At 45.4% G+C, this 16,306-nt stretch overlaps 1 protein-coding gene across 1 annotated transcript in view; it reads right to left on the bottom strand.

Moving 5' to 3' along the window:
• LOC110527739 (protein phosphatase 1 regulatory subunit 12B) overlaps positions 1-16,306 on the bottom strand; it is a 34,693-nt gene that overhangs the window by 9,167 nt on the left and 9,220 nt on the right. The window contains exons 2-4 of the mRNA XM_021609216.2: positions 2,405-2,421; positions 2,024-2,135; positions 1,712-1,816 (exon numbers count right to left, since the gene is read on the bottom strand). Of these exons, the coding sequence (XP_021464891.1) occupies positions 1,712-1,816; positions 2,024-2,135; positions 2,405-2,421 (234 nt within the window). The remainder of the gene's footprint in view (positions 1-1,711; positions 1,817-2,023; positions 2,136-2,404; positions 2,422-16,306) is intronic.

Below are 16,306 nucleotides of genomic sequence, written 5' to 3'. Positions count from 1 at the left end.
CGTTTTTTGGAACAAAACTCTTCAATATTTACCTTTGAAAAAAAACATGGTACTGTACTTCAAAAATACCAATTCCCAAGCATTTCTCTGGGAATAATCCAATGCCTTTTACTTGCATAATCTGTCATGGTTCTCACTCCTGCATCTTTCCTGATTTTATTGTGCAGTGGTCCATGCAATAGGATTTGGAAGAGTTACTCCACATTGTATTTGACAAGAACTGTAAGTTGGGAATCACAATGATAAGTCATGATATGGCACAACCGCCCAGGGTAGCCTAGTGGTTAGAGCGTTGGACTAGTAACCGGAAGGTTGCAAGTTCAAACCCCCGTTCTGCCCCTGAACAGGCAGTTAACCCACTGTTCCTAGGCCGTCATTGAAAATAAGAATTTGTTCTTAACTGACTTGCCTAGTTAAATAAAGGTCAAATAAAAATAAATAAATAAATACACTACAAGTATGTGGGCACCCCTTCAAATTAGTGGATTAAGCTATTTCAGTCACACCTGTTGCTGACAGATATAAAATTGAGCACACAGTCATGCAGTCTCGAAAGACAAACATTGACAGTAGAATGGCCCCTACTGAAGACCTCCGTGACTTTCAACGTGGCACCGTCATAGGGTGCCACCTTTCCAACAAGTCAGTTGGTCAAATTTCTGCCCTGCTGGAGTTGCCCCGGTCAACTGTAAGTACTGTTCGTGTGGAAACGTCTAGGAGCAACAACGGCTCTGCCTTGAAGAGGTAGGCCACACAAGCTCACAGAACGGGATCGCCGAGTGCTGAAGCGTGTAACTCGTAACATTCGTCTGTCCTCGTTTGCAACACTCACCACCGAGTACCAAACGTCAGCACAGAAACTATTTGTCGGGAGCTTCATGAAATTAGTTTCCATGGCCGAGCAGCCGCATATAAGCCTAAGATCACCATGTGCAATGCAAAGCTTTGGCTGAAGTTGTGTAAACCTCGCCGCCATTGGAGGAAACGGGTTCTCTGGAGTGATGAATCACGCTTCACCATCTGGCAGTATGGCGGACGAATCTGGGTTTGGCGGATGCCAGGAGAACTCTACCTGCCCCAATGCATAGTGCCAAATGTAAAGTTTGATGGAAGAAGAATAATGTAATGTTCTGGGGCTGTTTTTCATGGTTCGTGCTACAGTGGGCGCATTTGTTCCAGTGAAGGTATATCTTAATGCAACAGCATACAATGACATTCTAGACAATTCTGCGCTTCCAACTTTGTGGCAACAGTTTGGGGAAGGCGCTTTCCTGTTTCATCATGATAATAGAAATGGTTTGTCGAGATCGGTGTGGAAGAAATTGACTGGCCCGCACAGAGCCCTGACCTCAACCCCGTCAAACACCTTTGGAACGCTGACTGTGAGCCAGGCCTAATCACCCAACATTAGTGCCAGACGTCACTAATGTTCGTTGCTGAATGGAAGCAAGTCCCCGCAGCAATGTTCCAACGTCGAGTGGAAACCTTTCCCAGAAGAGTGGAGGCTGTTATAGCAGCAAAGGGGGACCAATTCCATATTAATGCCCATGATTTCGGAATGAGATGTTCGACGAGCAGGTGTCCACATACCATGTAGTGTACGTATTCATTGGACTCTTCTGCAATCTGGTCATTTTCATCCGTGTTATTTGATTTTGAGATGGTTTGAACTACTTTGTGTGGCGGATGAATACCAGTTAGGGATAATCACCTGTGTGACTTTCTCCAGCTGAGTCTGCACCAACACCAGCTCCTGTTTGCTGCCCTGAAGCCGGGACTTGAGTCTCTCATTTGTAGACATGGCCTCCTCGTACATCTGCAATATAAAAGATGCAACAGCAAACAGACACAGAATATCATAACATGCCACAGTATTTTACTACTACACTTTACTTGAACCCTCTGTCATAAAGGCTACATAATACTTTCATTATCATGACATAACAGATGTCACAACAGATCATTAGCTACCTACGCCAGTTTGCTAGCTTTAACTGTTAGAGAATTTTACATTACAGGTTACCTTCTTATAGTCAGTGCATCCTGCCTCTTCCTCAGCCTTTTTCCGAGCTGCCATTCTGTTTTCCCTGCGAGCGTCATACGCTTCTCGGTCGTAAGCACCAGACGAGTCCAGTCTGAGGTAAAGATAACAAATGACTGAAACTACTTCACTGTGCCAGAGCTTGATCAACAATATACTTTATATTTCACCTCTATTTAACCAGGTAGGCTAGTTGAGAACAAGTTCTCATTTACAACTGCGACCTTTTGAGCCGAATTGTAATAAAAAGGTCAGTTGCAAAGGAGGCCTGAGTAATAAAGTTGACCAATGGCTGTTAGGATATGCATGAACGCCTGGTAGTGAAAATCTTTGAGAAAGTGAGCTGAGATGAAAGCAGCTTACCTGGACACTCTTTCATGCTGAAAACAAACAAAAAAGATATGTCACTTACAAAATGCATAAAACATGAGTAGTTTGAATGATCTTCAACACTGAGGTGTAATGGCTTCTTCCTGGTTAATATTGCACACTCAGACCGTAACTTTTGCCTGGGACTGTATTTTAAATCAACCTATGCTTATTATTGGGCTTTAATGAACAGGAATAAAATAGGCACTTGTTAGGACAGATGACACTTGTAAATGACCCCTATGTTCAGAACCTTTGATTGTGCATTCTTTGGGGTTTCACACATATTTCACCCCAGCGCCATTCATTTAAAATCAAAGTTTTCAGTGAAATACCATGAGAACATTTAGTTTTGATAGCAATATATCAAATAATGATAAAATGACAAAATGGACAGTCTAAGTAAATTCCATACAGTATTTGACATGCAATTTATAAAAAATATATACAGTGGGGAGAACAAGTATTTGATACACTGCCGATATTGCAGGTTTTCCTACTTACAAAGCATGTAGAGGTCTGTAATTGTTATCATAGGTACATTCCAACTGTGAGAGACGGAATCTATAACAAAAATCCAGAAAATCACATTGTATGATTTTAAGTAATTAATTTGCATTTTATTGCATGACATAAGTATTTGATACATCAGAAAAGCAGAACTTAATATTTGGTACAGAAACCTTTGTTTGCAATTAGAGATCATACGTTTCCTGTAGTTCTTGACCAGGTTTGCACACACTGCAGCAAGGATTTTGGCCCACTCCTCCATACAGACCTTCTCCAGATCCTTCAGGTTTCGGGGCTGTCGCTGGGCAATACCGACTTTCAGCTCCCTCCAAAGATTTTCTATTGGGTTCAGGTCTGGAGATTGGCTAGGCCACTCCAGGAACTTGAGATGCTTCTTACGGAGCCACTCCTTAGTTGCCCTGGCTGTGTGTTTCGGGTCGTTGTCATGCTGGAAGACACAACCAGCCACAACCCATCTTCAATGCTCTTACTGAGGGAAGGAGGTTGTTGGCCAAGATCTTGTGATACATGGCCCCATCCATCCTCCCCTCAACACGGTGCAGTCGTCCTGTCCCCTTTGCAGAAAAGCATCCCCAAAGAATGATGTTTCCACCACCATGCTTCACGGTTGGGATGGTGTTCTTGGGGTTGTACTCATCCTCTTCCTCCAAACACGGCGAGTGGAGTTTAATCCAAAAAGCTAAATTTTTGTCTCATCAGACCACATGACCTTCTCCCAATCCTCCTCTGGATCATCCAGATGGTCATTGGCAAACTTCAGACGGGCCTGGACATGCGCTGGCTTGAGCAGGATGACCTTGCGTGCGCTGCAGGATTTTAATCCATGACGGCGTAGTGTGTTACTAATGGTTTTCTTTGAGACTGTGGTTCCAGCTCTCTTCAGGTCATTGACCAGGTCCTGCCATGTAGTTCTGGGCTGATCCCTCACCTTCCTCATGATCATTGATGCCCCACGAGGTGAGATCTTGCATGGAGCCCCTACCGAGCGGGATTGATCGTCATCTTGAACTTCTTCCATTTTCTAATAATTGCGCCAACAGTAGTTGCCTTCTTACCAAGCTGCTTGCCTATTGTCCTGTAGCCCATCCCAGCCTTGTATAGGTCTACAATTTTTTTCCCTGATGTCCTTACACAGCTCTCTGGTCTTGGCCATTGTGGAGAGGTTGGTGTCTGTTTGATTGAGTGTGTGGACAGGTGCCTTTTATACAGGTAACAAGTTCAAACTGGTGCAGTTAATACAGGTAATGAGTGGAGAACAGGAGGGCTTCTTAAAGAAAAACTAACAGGTCTGTGAGAGCCGGAATTCTTACTGGTTGGTAGGTGATCAAATACTTATGTCATGCAATAAAATGCAAATTAATTACTTAAAAATCATACAATGTGATTTTCTGGATTTTTGTTTTAGATTCGGTCTCTCACAGTTGAAGTGTACCTATGATAAAAATGGCAGACCTCTACATGCTTTGTAAGTAGGAAAACCTGCAGTGTATCAAATACTTGTTCTCTCCACTGTATTTGTATCCAAAAGCAGGTTGTGAGCATGTAGAGTAATATGTCAGTCTTAGAGATTCATTTTCCTTTTATAGTACCACTCTAAAGTTGACACACCTACTCATTCATGGGTTCTTTTTTTACATTTTTTGTTTTTACTATTTTCAGCATTGTAGAATAAGAGTGAAGACATCAAAACTATGAAATAACACATGAAATCATGTAGTAACCAAAAAACGTGTTAAACAAATAGCAGTCACCATTTGCCTTGATGACAGTTTTGCGCACTCTTGGCATTCTCTCAACCAGCTTCACCTGGAATGCTTTTCCAACAGTCTTGAAGGAGTTCCCACATATGCTGAGCACTTGTTGGCCTCTTTTCCTTCACTCTGCGTTCCAACTCTTCCCAAACAATCTCAATTAGGTTCAGGTCGGGTGATTGTGGAGGCCAGGTCATCTGATGCAGCATGCCATCGTCATCTTTGGTCAAATAACCCTTACACAGCCTGGAGGAGTGTTGGGTCGTTGTCCTGTTGAAAAACAAATGATAGTGGGACTAAGCGCAAACCAGATGGGATGGCATATTGCTGCAGAATGCTGTGGTAGCCATGCTGGTTAAGTGTTCCTTGAATGCTAAATAAATCACCAGTAAAGCACAACCACACCATAACACCTCCTCCTCCATGCTTCACGGTGGGAACCACACATGCGTAGATCATCCGTTCACTACTCTTCGTCTCACAAATGCACGGCGGTTGGAACCAAAAATCTCAAATTTGGACTCATCAGACCAAAGGACAGAATTCCACCTGTCTAATGTCCATTGGTCGTGTTTCTTGGCTCAAGTAAGTCTCTTCTTATTATTGGTGTCCTTTAGTAGTGGTTTCTTTGCAGCAATTCAACCATGAAGCCCTGATTCACGAAGTCTCCACTGAATAGATCATGTTGAGATGTGTCTTTTACTTGAAGCATTTATTTGGGCTGTAATCAGAGGTGGGGTTAACTCTAATGAAATTATCCTCTGCAGCAGATGTAACTCTGGATCTTCTTTTCCTGTGGCGGTCCTCATGAGAGACAGTTTCATTATAGCTCTTGATGGTTTTTACGACTGCACTTGAAGAAACTTTCAAAGTAGTTTACATTTTCCAGATTGACTGACTATCATGTCTTAAAGTAACCGTGGACTGTCAATTCTCTTTGCTTATTTGAGAATTTTTTGCCATAATATGGACTTGGTCTTTTACAAAATAGGTCCGTCTTCTGTGTATCATCCCTACCTTGCCACAACACAACACATTGGCAGAAACACATTAATTAAGAAGGAAAGAAATGCCACAAATGAACTTTTAACAATGCACACCTGTTAATTGAAATGCATTCCAGGTAGGAAGCTGGTTGAGAGAATGCCAAGAGTGTACAAAGCTGTCATCAAGGCAAAGGGTGGTTACTTTGAAGAATCTCAAATATAAAATATATTTTGATTTGTTTAACACTGTTTTGGGTACTACATGATTCCATATGTGTTATTTCATAGTTTTGATGTCTTCACAATTATTCTGCAAAGTAGAAAATAGTAAAAATAATGAAAAACCCTGGAATGAGTAGGTGTGTCCAAACCAATTAGGGGTATTGTAAAGTAGTTGGCTACTGTGAAAACGTACTGTGGTGTTATATGGCATTTCTGCCCCACACAACATTGTGCATTTCTATGTTACTTGTCAACTGGTACAGTATAGCTTGTGTCTCTGCTTGAAGTTCATCAGTTTACAGTTTATCAATGAAATTCAGATAATGAGTGGAATATATTGTTATATGCAACCCAGGTATTTCGTCAGTGTCTTGTACAATACATTATAATTCCAATTGGTAGCACAGAGTGTATCTTTCCACTTTGTCCAATTACTGGCTGATGGAGAATGTTTATGTAGTATTTACAGCCACATTCATGTATGTTTTGGTTTTACCTGCCAATAGGAATTGATGTAAAATTGATACATGTATGAGGAAAAATGTAGAATTTTACATTGTTCAGCACTATAAAACTATATATACACACTATATAGCACTATATAGCCAAAAGTATGTGGACACCTGCTCGTCAAACATCTCATTCCAAAGTCACGGGCATTAATATGGAGTTGGTCCCTCCTTTGCTGTTGTAACAGCCTCAACTCTTTTGGAAAGGCTTTCTGCTAGATGTTGGAACACTGTTGTGGGGAATTACTTCCATTCAGTCACTGATGTTGCGCTATTAGTTCTGGCTCACAGTTGGCATTCTAATTCATCCCAAAGGTGTTCGATGGGGTTGAGGTCAAGGCTCTGTGTGGGCCAGTCAATTTCTTCCACACCGAACTCCACAAACCGTTTCTGTATGGACCTTGCTTTGCGCACTGGGCATTGTCATGCTGAAACAGGAAAGGGCTTCCCCAAACTGTTGCCACAAAGTTGGATGCACAGAATCATTATATGCTGTTGCGTTAAGATGTCCCTTCACTGGAACTAAGGGGCCGAGCCAGAACGGTGAAAAACAGCCCCAGACCATTATTCCTACTCCATCAAACTTTACAGTTGGCACTATGCATTTGGGGCAGGTAGCATTCTCCTGGCATCTGCCAAACCCAAATTCGTCAGTCGGACTGCCAGAGACATTGTTTGCTGATTATAATAATAATAAATTAAATTGCTATTGCGCTTTTCATAGAATCTCAAAGCGCTTCAAGAGCAAAAAACAAACAAGCAATATGAAAGTTGCATCCTCCGAAGATGGAGAGGCTCAGTCATGGCTTGAGCGGAGAGAGCTGGTCAGAGGATGGTAAATTATTGTGATGGAGTCTGCTGATGATCTTGTAGAGGGCAAGTCTGGGAACCAGACTCAATTGTATAACAACTTCTCTTCCAGTCTGTGTAGCACCCACTTGGGTGATGCCTCAGCAGCTCTGGGTGCCAGAAAGCTCTTCAACACAAAATTCAGAATAGTACCCAGTTGTCCTCGCTACGAGCCCTCTGTCTCAGCACTGCTGTATTCCTCCATCTGCCATTCTTCTCCTGTTTCAGGCAACTCCTCAAATGATGTTCTCAGAATAGCTGGTACTGTGTCCAGATGTTTTTGCAAACAAAAACATTAGCCATTTAGCTAGCTAGCTAGCCAAGCCTAAAACCTGTTAGTCAATCTGCAAATCCAACCTAGACCCACTACAATTCGCATACCGCCCGAGTGGCGCAGAGGTCTAAGGCACTGCATCTCAGTGCTAGAGGCGTCACTACAGACACCCTGGTTTGATTCCAGGCTGTATCACAAACAGACGGATTGGGAATCCAATAGGGCGGAGCACAATTGGCCCAGCGTCATCCGGGTTTGGCTGGTGTAGGGAGTCATTGTAAATAAGAACTTGTTCATAACTGACTTGGCTAGTTACATAAAGGATTTAAAAAATAAACAGATCTGCAGACGACTCAATCGCCATTGCACTGCACACTGCCCTATCCCACCTGGACAAGGGAAACCCCTATACAAGAACCCTGTTAATCGACTGTAGCTCAGCCTTCAACACTATAGTGGCTTCCAAGCTCATCACTAAAGTCAGGGCCCTGGATCTGGGTCCTGGACTTCCTGACGGGCTGACCCCAAGTGGTGAAGGTAGGCAACAACACCTGCACCACACTAATCCTCTGTCACACCCTGATCTTTTCCACCTGTCTTTGTGTTCGTCTCCAACCCCCACCAGGTGTCTCCCATTTCCCCTAATTATCCCTTGTGTATTTATACCTGCATTTTTTTATTTATCTGTTTCCAATCGTCTTGTCAAGTCCTACCAACATTTTCCAGTGTTTCCTGTGCTCTAGTTTTTGTTTTTCCTAGTTCTGACCTCTTTGCCTGTCCTGACCCTGATCCAGCTCCCTCATTTTCGAGCTGCAGCCTTTGTTCCTCTCGGACCGCTTGAAGACAGTATACCTCATAACGCTGATGTCCAGGAGGGCACTCGCCTGGGCTACGGCGGTGTGGGACCAACAGTCCACCGTTTGCCTCAGTCTGGAGGAGTTTATGGTGGAGGTACGAAAAGTGTTCGATTTTCCATTGTCTGGGAGAGAGCCTGCTCGTAAGCTGCTCCAACTACTTCAAGACTCCTTTAGTGTGGCAGCCTGGAACCTGGAGGCCCTTTTTGACACGTTCCTTAATGGATTACCGGAAGAGATTACAGACGAGCTTGCAGCCCGGGAGCCCGTTCTGATATGCGCAGTGTCTTAAGTCAGCACAGCCTGCCCCAGGACGATTTTCTGCAAGCTTGGGAGAAGTCTTTGATCTCTCCGCCATTCCCGCGTAGTACCTTGACCTCTTGGAGGTCTTCAACCAGGCCCGAGCTACGTCTCTCCCTCTGCATCGACCCTATGACTGCACCATTGATCTTCTCCCGGGCACTACACCCACTCTGGGGTGGTTTATTCCCTGCCAGGTCCGGAAACCAAGGCTATGGATGAGTACATTGAGGACTCTCTCGCTGCAGGGATTGTTTGTCCATCTGCCTTTCCCGCCGGTGCAGGGTTCTTCTTTGTGGAGAAGGACAATACCCTGCGCCCGTAGATTGACTACCGAGGCCTTAATGACATCACGGTCAAAAAACGTTACCGTCTACTACTCATCTCATCGGCTTCAGGGAGCGACAATCTTCTCAAAGTTGGACCTTCGGAACACTTACCATTTGGTTCGGATACAGGAAGGAGACGAGTAGAAGACAGCCTTTAACACGGCTATTGGGCACTATGAGTACTTGGTTAAGCCATTCGGACTGACCAACGCTCCCGCTGTCTTCCAAGTCCTGGTCAACGATATGCTCTGGGACATGCTGAACCAGTTCGTGTTTGTCTATGTCGACGACATCCTTGTCTTTTCCCATTCAGCTCAAGAGCAGGTCCTCCAAGTCCGACAGGTCCTTCAGCTCCTCCTGGAAACCAATTTTTCGTTGAAGCGGAGAAGTGTGAATTTCATCACACCACCATCTCCTTCCTAGGATATGTTGTCACTGCCGAACATATACTGTACAGATGGATCCAGACAAGGTGAAAGCGGTGGTGGAGTGGCCTCAACCCACATCCAGAATGAAGCTGCAACGTTTCCTGGGATTTGATAACTTATACCACCACTTCATCCAGGGTTACAGCACCCTTTCTCCCCCCCTCTCAGCACTCACCTCTCCCAATGTTCATTCACGTGGTCTCCAGCAGCTTACCGGGAGTTCTCTAAACGTAAACATCGATTCACTATAGTCCCCATCTGAATCCATCCGGATCCGTCCTGTCAGTTTGTGGTGGAGGTCGATGCCTCGGATGTCGGCGTGTGGGCCGTCCTGTCCCAGCGTTCTGCCCAGGACCAATAGCCGCGCCCGGGCGCTTTTCTCTCCCATCGTCTTACCCCTACCGATAGGAACTATGATGTGGGAAATAGAGAACTCCTTGCCGTCAATATTGTATTGGAGGAGTGGAGGCACTGGTTAGAGGGAGGGGGGGCAGAACACCCTTTCTTAGTGTGGACTGACCTTTCTGCCTGTCCTGACCCTGATCCTGCCTGCCGTCCTGTACCTGCCTGACTCTGGTTTGGGTTACAACTCTTTTCCTGCCTTGAATTACCTTTCACCTGCCCCTTGTACGATAATAAACTGAGACTCGTACTCTCCGCCTTCTGTGTCTGCATTTGGGTCTTAGCCTGAGCCATGATATCCTCAGAATGGGGGCCTCACTGGGGTGCATGCTCAGCCCCCTCCTGTACTCCCGGTTCACCCATATCGGTGTGGCCAAGCATTTCTACCAACTCAATCATCAAGTTTGCTGACAACACAACAGTGGTAGGCCTGATTACCAACAATGATGAGACAGCCTACAGGGAGGTGAGAACGGTGGTGGAGTGGTGCCAAGAAAATAACCTCTCCCTCAACGTCAACAAAAAGAAAGAGCTGGGGCCTCCCGAGTGGCACAGCTGTCTAAGGTACTGCATTGCAGTGCTAAAGGCGTTACTACAGACCCGGGTTCATTCCCGGCTGTGCCACAACTGGCCGAGGCTGGGAGTCCCATAGGACGACGCACAATTGGCCCAGCATCGTCCAGGTTAGGTGAGGGTTTGGCCAGTGGGGCTTTACTTGGCTCATCGCACTCTAGCAACTCCGCCACAAGTGACCCCCGTCACCAGTTGAAAGGTGTTTCCTCTGACACATTGGTGCGGCTGTCTTCCTCCGGGTTAAGCTGGCGGGTGTTAAGGAACGCAGTTAGCAGGGCCATGTTTCGGATTACGCATGACTCCACCATCACCTCTCCTGAGGCCGTTAAGGAGTTGCAGCAATGAGACAAGATTTTAAAAAATAGGGGAGAAAAAGGGGGATATAAAAAAAAGGAGCTGATGGTGGACTACAGAAGACGACAAAGAGAGCACGCCCCTATCCACACCGAGACCTGAAATTATCCCTTTACAGACAGTGTGGTGAAGGCACAACAACGCCTCTAACTTCAGGAGGCTGAATAAATTTGGCTTGGCCCCTAATACCCTCACGAATGCACCATTGAGAGCATCCTGTCAGGCTGTATCACTGCCTGGTATGGCAATTGCACCGTCCGTAACCGCAGAGCTCTCCAGAGGGTGGTGCGGTAAGCCCAATGCATCATCGAGGGCACACTTCCCTCCAGGACATCGACAGCACCCGGTGTCACAGGAAGGCCAAGAAAATCATCAAGGACCTCAGCCTCCCGAGCCACGACCTGTTCACCCGCCTACCATCTAGAAGGAGGAGACAGTACAGGTGCATCAAAGCTGACTGATTTAAACAGTAACCACTAATGCTACTGGCCTCCGCCTAGTAGCCTGCCCTAAATCTGGTAGCCGGCTACCACCCGGTGAGCTACCATGCACCTCAGACTGCTTTTCCACTGAACACTGGTCACTTTACTAATGTTTACATACTGACTTGCCCACTTTCATTTACATACTGTATTCTAGCCATGGCTCATCCTAAATAGCTACTGCTGTACTCTTTGTACTGTTCTAATTCTCAGAGCAAAGAAATGCAAGGAACTCTATGAAAGCTCAAACCAAGTTTATTCTTCCCAGAGGATCAATACAGCTGCATTAGACAATGACATTTCACACAAGCACTGATATTTAACCCTTTCTCCTAGGAGGAGCCTCCTCCTACTCATCTGAACAAACATTTTATCTTTATTACTTTATTACTATCTTTATTAGTGATATGGGCCATAAACCTTTGTTTCTCCCTTAACGTGACCTGACCTCGATCCCCTTCATCACTAATCCACGACTATCTCTCCTTATCAATGCCTGCCATATGTGATCACTTTCCCTACACTCAGTACATTCCAAGCTTAATTGCCCCCACTATATTCTTCCCCCCTACAGATAACCATTAACTTCTGGTGTAGACCCTCTACACCTAAACACTCAATATTTCAATAGGATACCTGAAAATTAGCCCTATACCAAGTTTAGGAGTTAGTACCCGGAATCCATTAGTACATTCTGTCTACACACACACACCCCTTCAAATGAATTAGATTTGGCTATTTCAACCACACCCGTTGCTGACAGGTGTATAAAATCGAGCACACAGCCATGCAATCTCCATAGACAAACATTGGAGGTAGAATGGTTCGTACTGAAGAGCTCATTGACTATCAACGTGGCACCATCATAGGATGTCACCTTTCCAACAAGTCAGTCAGTCAAATTTCTGCCCTGCTAGAGCTGCCCTGGTCAACTGTAAGTGCTGTTTTTGTGAAGTTGAAACTTCTAGGAGCAACAACGAAGTGTTAGGCCACACAAGAACGGCAACGGGACAAGAACTGGACCGCCAAGTGCTGAAGCGCATATCGTGTAAAAATTGTATGTCCTCGGTTGCAACACTCACTACCGAGTTCCAAAATGCCTCTGGAAGCAATCAGCACAATAACAGTTCGTTGGGAGATTCATGAAATGGGTTTCCATTGCCGAGTAGCCGGACACAAGCCTAAGATCACCATGCGCAATACCAAGTGTCAGCTGAGGGGCATAAAGCTCGTCACCATTGGACTCTGGAGCAGTGGAAAAGGGTTCTCTGGAGTAATGAATAACGCTTCACCATCTGGCAGTCCGACGGACTAATCTGGGTTTTGCTGATGCCAGGAGAACACAACCTGCCTAATGCATAGTGTCAACTGTAATGTTTGATGGAGGAGGAATGTTTGGGCCTGTGTGTCATGGATCAAGCTAGGCCCCTTAGTTTCAGTGAATGGAAATGTTAACGCTACAGCATACAATGAGATTCTAGATGAATCTGTGCTTCCAAATTTGTGGCAACAATTTGGGGAAGGCCCTTTCCTGTTTCAGCATGACAATGCCCCTGTGCACAAAGCAAGGTCCATACAGAAATGGTTTGTTGAGATCGGTGTGGAATAACTTGACTGGCCTGCACAGAGCCCTGACCTCAACCCATCGAACACCTTTGGAATGAATTGGAATGCTGACCAGGCCTCATTGGCCAAAATCAGTGCCCGACGTCACGAATGCTCTTGTGGCTGACCGGAAGCAAGTCCCTGCAGCAATGTTCCAACATCTGGTGAAGAGCCTTCCCAGAGGAGTAGAGGCTGTTATAGCAGCAAGGGGGGGGGGGGGGGGGAGAAGTACCTCATTTACATACGTTTTCACACCCCTGAGGCAATACTTTGTAGAAGCAGAGATTACATTTAGTATTTTTGGATAACTAAGAGCTTTGCACATCTGGATTGTACAATATTTGCCCATTTTAATTGATTTTATGTTATTTCAAGCTCTGTCAAATTGATAGACAATCATTTGGTAGACAACCAGCATTGCTAGACAACCACTTCCAGATCTTGCCATAGATTTTCAAGTAGATGTAAGTCAAAACTGTATCTCGGACCCTCAGGAACATTCACTGTTTTCTTGGTAAACAACTCCAGTGTAGATTTGGCATTGTGTTTTAGGTTATTGTCCTGCTGAAAGGTGAATTCATCTCCCAGTGTCTGGTGGAAAGCAGATTGACCCAGGTTTTCCTCTCGGATTTTGCCCGTGCTTAGCTCCATTCTGTTAATTTATTTTCCTGAAAACTGCCCAGTCCTTTAACAATTGCAAGCATACCCATAGCAGATGCGTCCACCATTATGCTTGAAAATATGGAGAGTTGTACTCAGTAACGTGTTGTGTTGGATTTCCCCCAAACATAGCACTTTGTATTCAGGGGGAAAAGTGAACTGCTTTGCCACATTTTTAGCAGCATTAATTTAGCCATTGTTGCAAACAGGATGCATGTTTTGTAATATTTAAATTCTCTACATGATTCTTTCTTTTCACTCAATCGTTTTAGATTAGTATTGTGTAACTACAATGTTGTTGATTCATTCTCAGTTCTCTCATATCACAGCCATTAAAAGGTGCACTATGCAGAAATCGCTCTGCCATTTCCTGGTCGCTAAAATTCTTATAGTTAGCCTAATTTCAGATTATGTGACAAAACAAGCATAGTATAGAGTATCTCAATCTATTTTCCATAATCAAAAATATTGTATTATCAGCTGTTTGAAGCTGGTGTCTAAAACCGAAAGTGTGAGACACAAAAACAAAACTTATGAATGGGAAGCATAGAAATAGCACACATAGAACAGATTTACCACTTCTTAGACATGCTTTCAATGAAAATGACAAATCTATAACTAACTTTCTATGTGAATTTGATCAGGTCGCCCAAAAAGTTGCATATTTCAGTTTTAAACTCTGTTTTAAAGTCATCATTGGCCACATGGTGAAATCCCAGAGCATTTTTCTTCCTCTCCAGCAACTGAGTTAGGAAGGATGCCTGCATCTTTGTAGTGACTGTGTGTATTGATACACCCTCCAAAGTGTACTTATTAACTTCACCATGCTGAAAGGGATAATCAATGACTTCTTTTTCAGTTTTTTACCAATAGGTTTTCAATGTAATCCTTTGGAAAACCTGCCTGGTCCATGTGGTTGAATCTGTTTTAAATATACTGCTCAACTTCAGTACCTTACAGATAATTACATGTGTTGGGTACATAGATTAGGTAGTCATTCAACAGTCCTGTTAAACAGTATTTTATCACACAGTGTCCATGCAACTTATTATGTGACTTGTTAAGCAAATGTTTACTCCTGAACATGTTTAGGCTTGCCATAACAAAGGGCAATACTTATTGACTCAAGACAGTTTTAATTAAATTGTAAACACTTTGGAAAACATAATTCCACTTTGATATTATTGGGTATTGTGTGTAGGCCAGTGACAAAAAAATCTAAATTTAATACATTTAAATTCAGGCTGTCACAACTAGGGCTGTTGCGGTCATGAAGGCAGTCAAATTCCATGTGTCCGTTTAATGTGTCCGCTCGAACAAGGAGACGACGTCTTCGGAAATCTTGACAGTACCCCCCCACTTGAGGCGCGGCTCCAGCAGTGCGCCAACACCGGCCTCGAGGACGACCCGGAGGACGAGGCGCAGGGCGATCCGGCCAGTGACGGTGAAACTCTCGCAGCAGTTCAATATCCAAAACATCTGTAACCGGAACCCAGCAGCTCTCCTCCGGCCCGTACCCCTCCCACTCCACGAGGTACTGAAGGCCCCCCATCTGATGCCTGGAATGAACAATGTACGCCGGGGCCCCCTCAATGCCCAAAGGGGGCGGCGGGACCTCCTGCACCTCAGATTCCTGGAGCGGACCAGCCACCACCGGCCTGAGGAGAGACACATGGAACGAGGGGTTAATGCGATAATAAGAGGGAAGTTGTAATCTTTAACATACCTCGTTCACCCTCCTCAGGACTTTAAATGGCCCCACAAACCACGGACCCGGCTGCCGGGAGGGCAGGCGGAGGGGCAGGTTACGGGTGTGAACACCGGGGTCTCACTGCGGTGACGGTCCACGCTGGTTTTCTGGCGACGCGCGGCTCGCTGGAGATGGACACATCCTGGTTGACTCTCTCTACCTGCCCGTTAATCTCGGGGTGAAAAAACCTGAGCTAAGGCTGATCGAGACCCCCAGACGTTCCATGAACGCCTTCCGAACTCTTGTCGTGAACTGGGGACCCCGATCCGACACTAAATCCACCGGAAGACGTGCCGGAAGACGTGTGTAAACAGGGCCTCCGCAGTCTATAGGGTCGTAGGGAGACCAGGCAGAGGGAGGAGATGACAGGACTTAGAAAAACGATCCACAACGACCAGGATTGTGGTATTTCCCTGTGAGGGAAGAAGATCTGTTAAGAAATTCACTGACAGATGTGACCAAGGTTGTTGTGGAACGGGTAAGGGATGTAACTTACCTCTGGTCAGGTGACTCGGAGCCTTACATTGGGCACACACCGAGCAGGAGGAAACAAACCCTCACGTCCTTAGCCAAAGTGGGCCACCAGTACTTCCCAGTCAGACAGCGCACCGTCCTACCGATCCCTGGATGACCAGAGGGAGACGTTGCCTCAGAGGTTGCGGTGGTCAGTCCAGATGAGGAATGGGTGTTTAGCCCCCTCAAGCCAATGTCTCCACGCTTTCAACGCTTCAACCACAGCCAACAACAGCCACAGCCCGGTACCCCACATCATAGTTACGCTCCGCTGGGCTGAGCTTTTTCGAGAAGAAAGCACAGGGGAGCGCTGTGAGAGCACGGCTCCTATCCCAGCCTCGGACGTGTCCACCTCCACTATGAATGTCAAAGAGGGATCGGGATTGATCAGCCGACCACTGCAACCTTACAGGACCCCCCATTCAGCAATGAGGTAATGGGTGCAGCAACCTGGCCAAAACCCCGGATAAATATACAGTAGTAATTGGCAAACCCTAAAAATCGCTGCACCTCCTTTACCATGG

Source organism: Oncorhynchus mykiss, chromosome 7 (genome assembly GCF_013265735.2).
Source record: "Oncorhynchus mykiss isolate Arlee chromosome 7, USDA_OmykA_1.1, whole genome shotgun sequence".
Taxonomy (NCBI): domain Eukaryota; kingdom Metazoa; phylum Chordata; class Actinopteri; order Salmoniformes; family Salmonidae; genus Oncorhynchus; species Oncorhynchus mykiss.
This window is presented reverse-complemented; position numbering and strand designations above follow the sequence as displayed.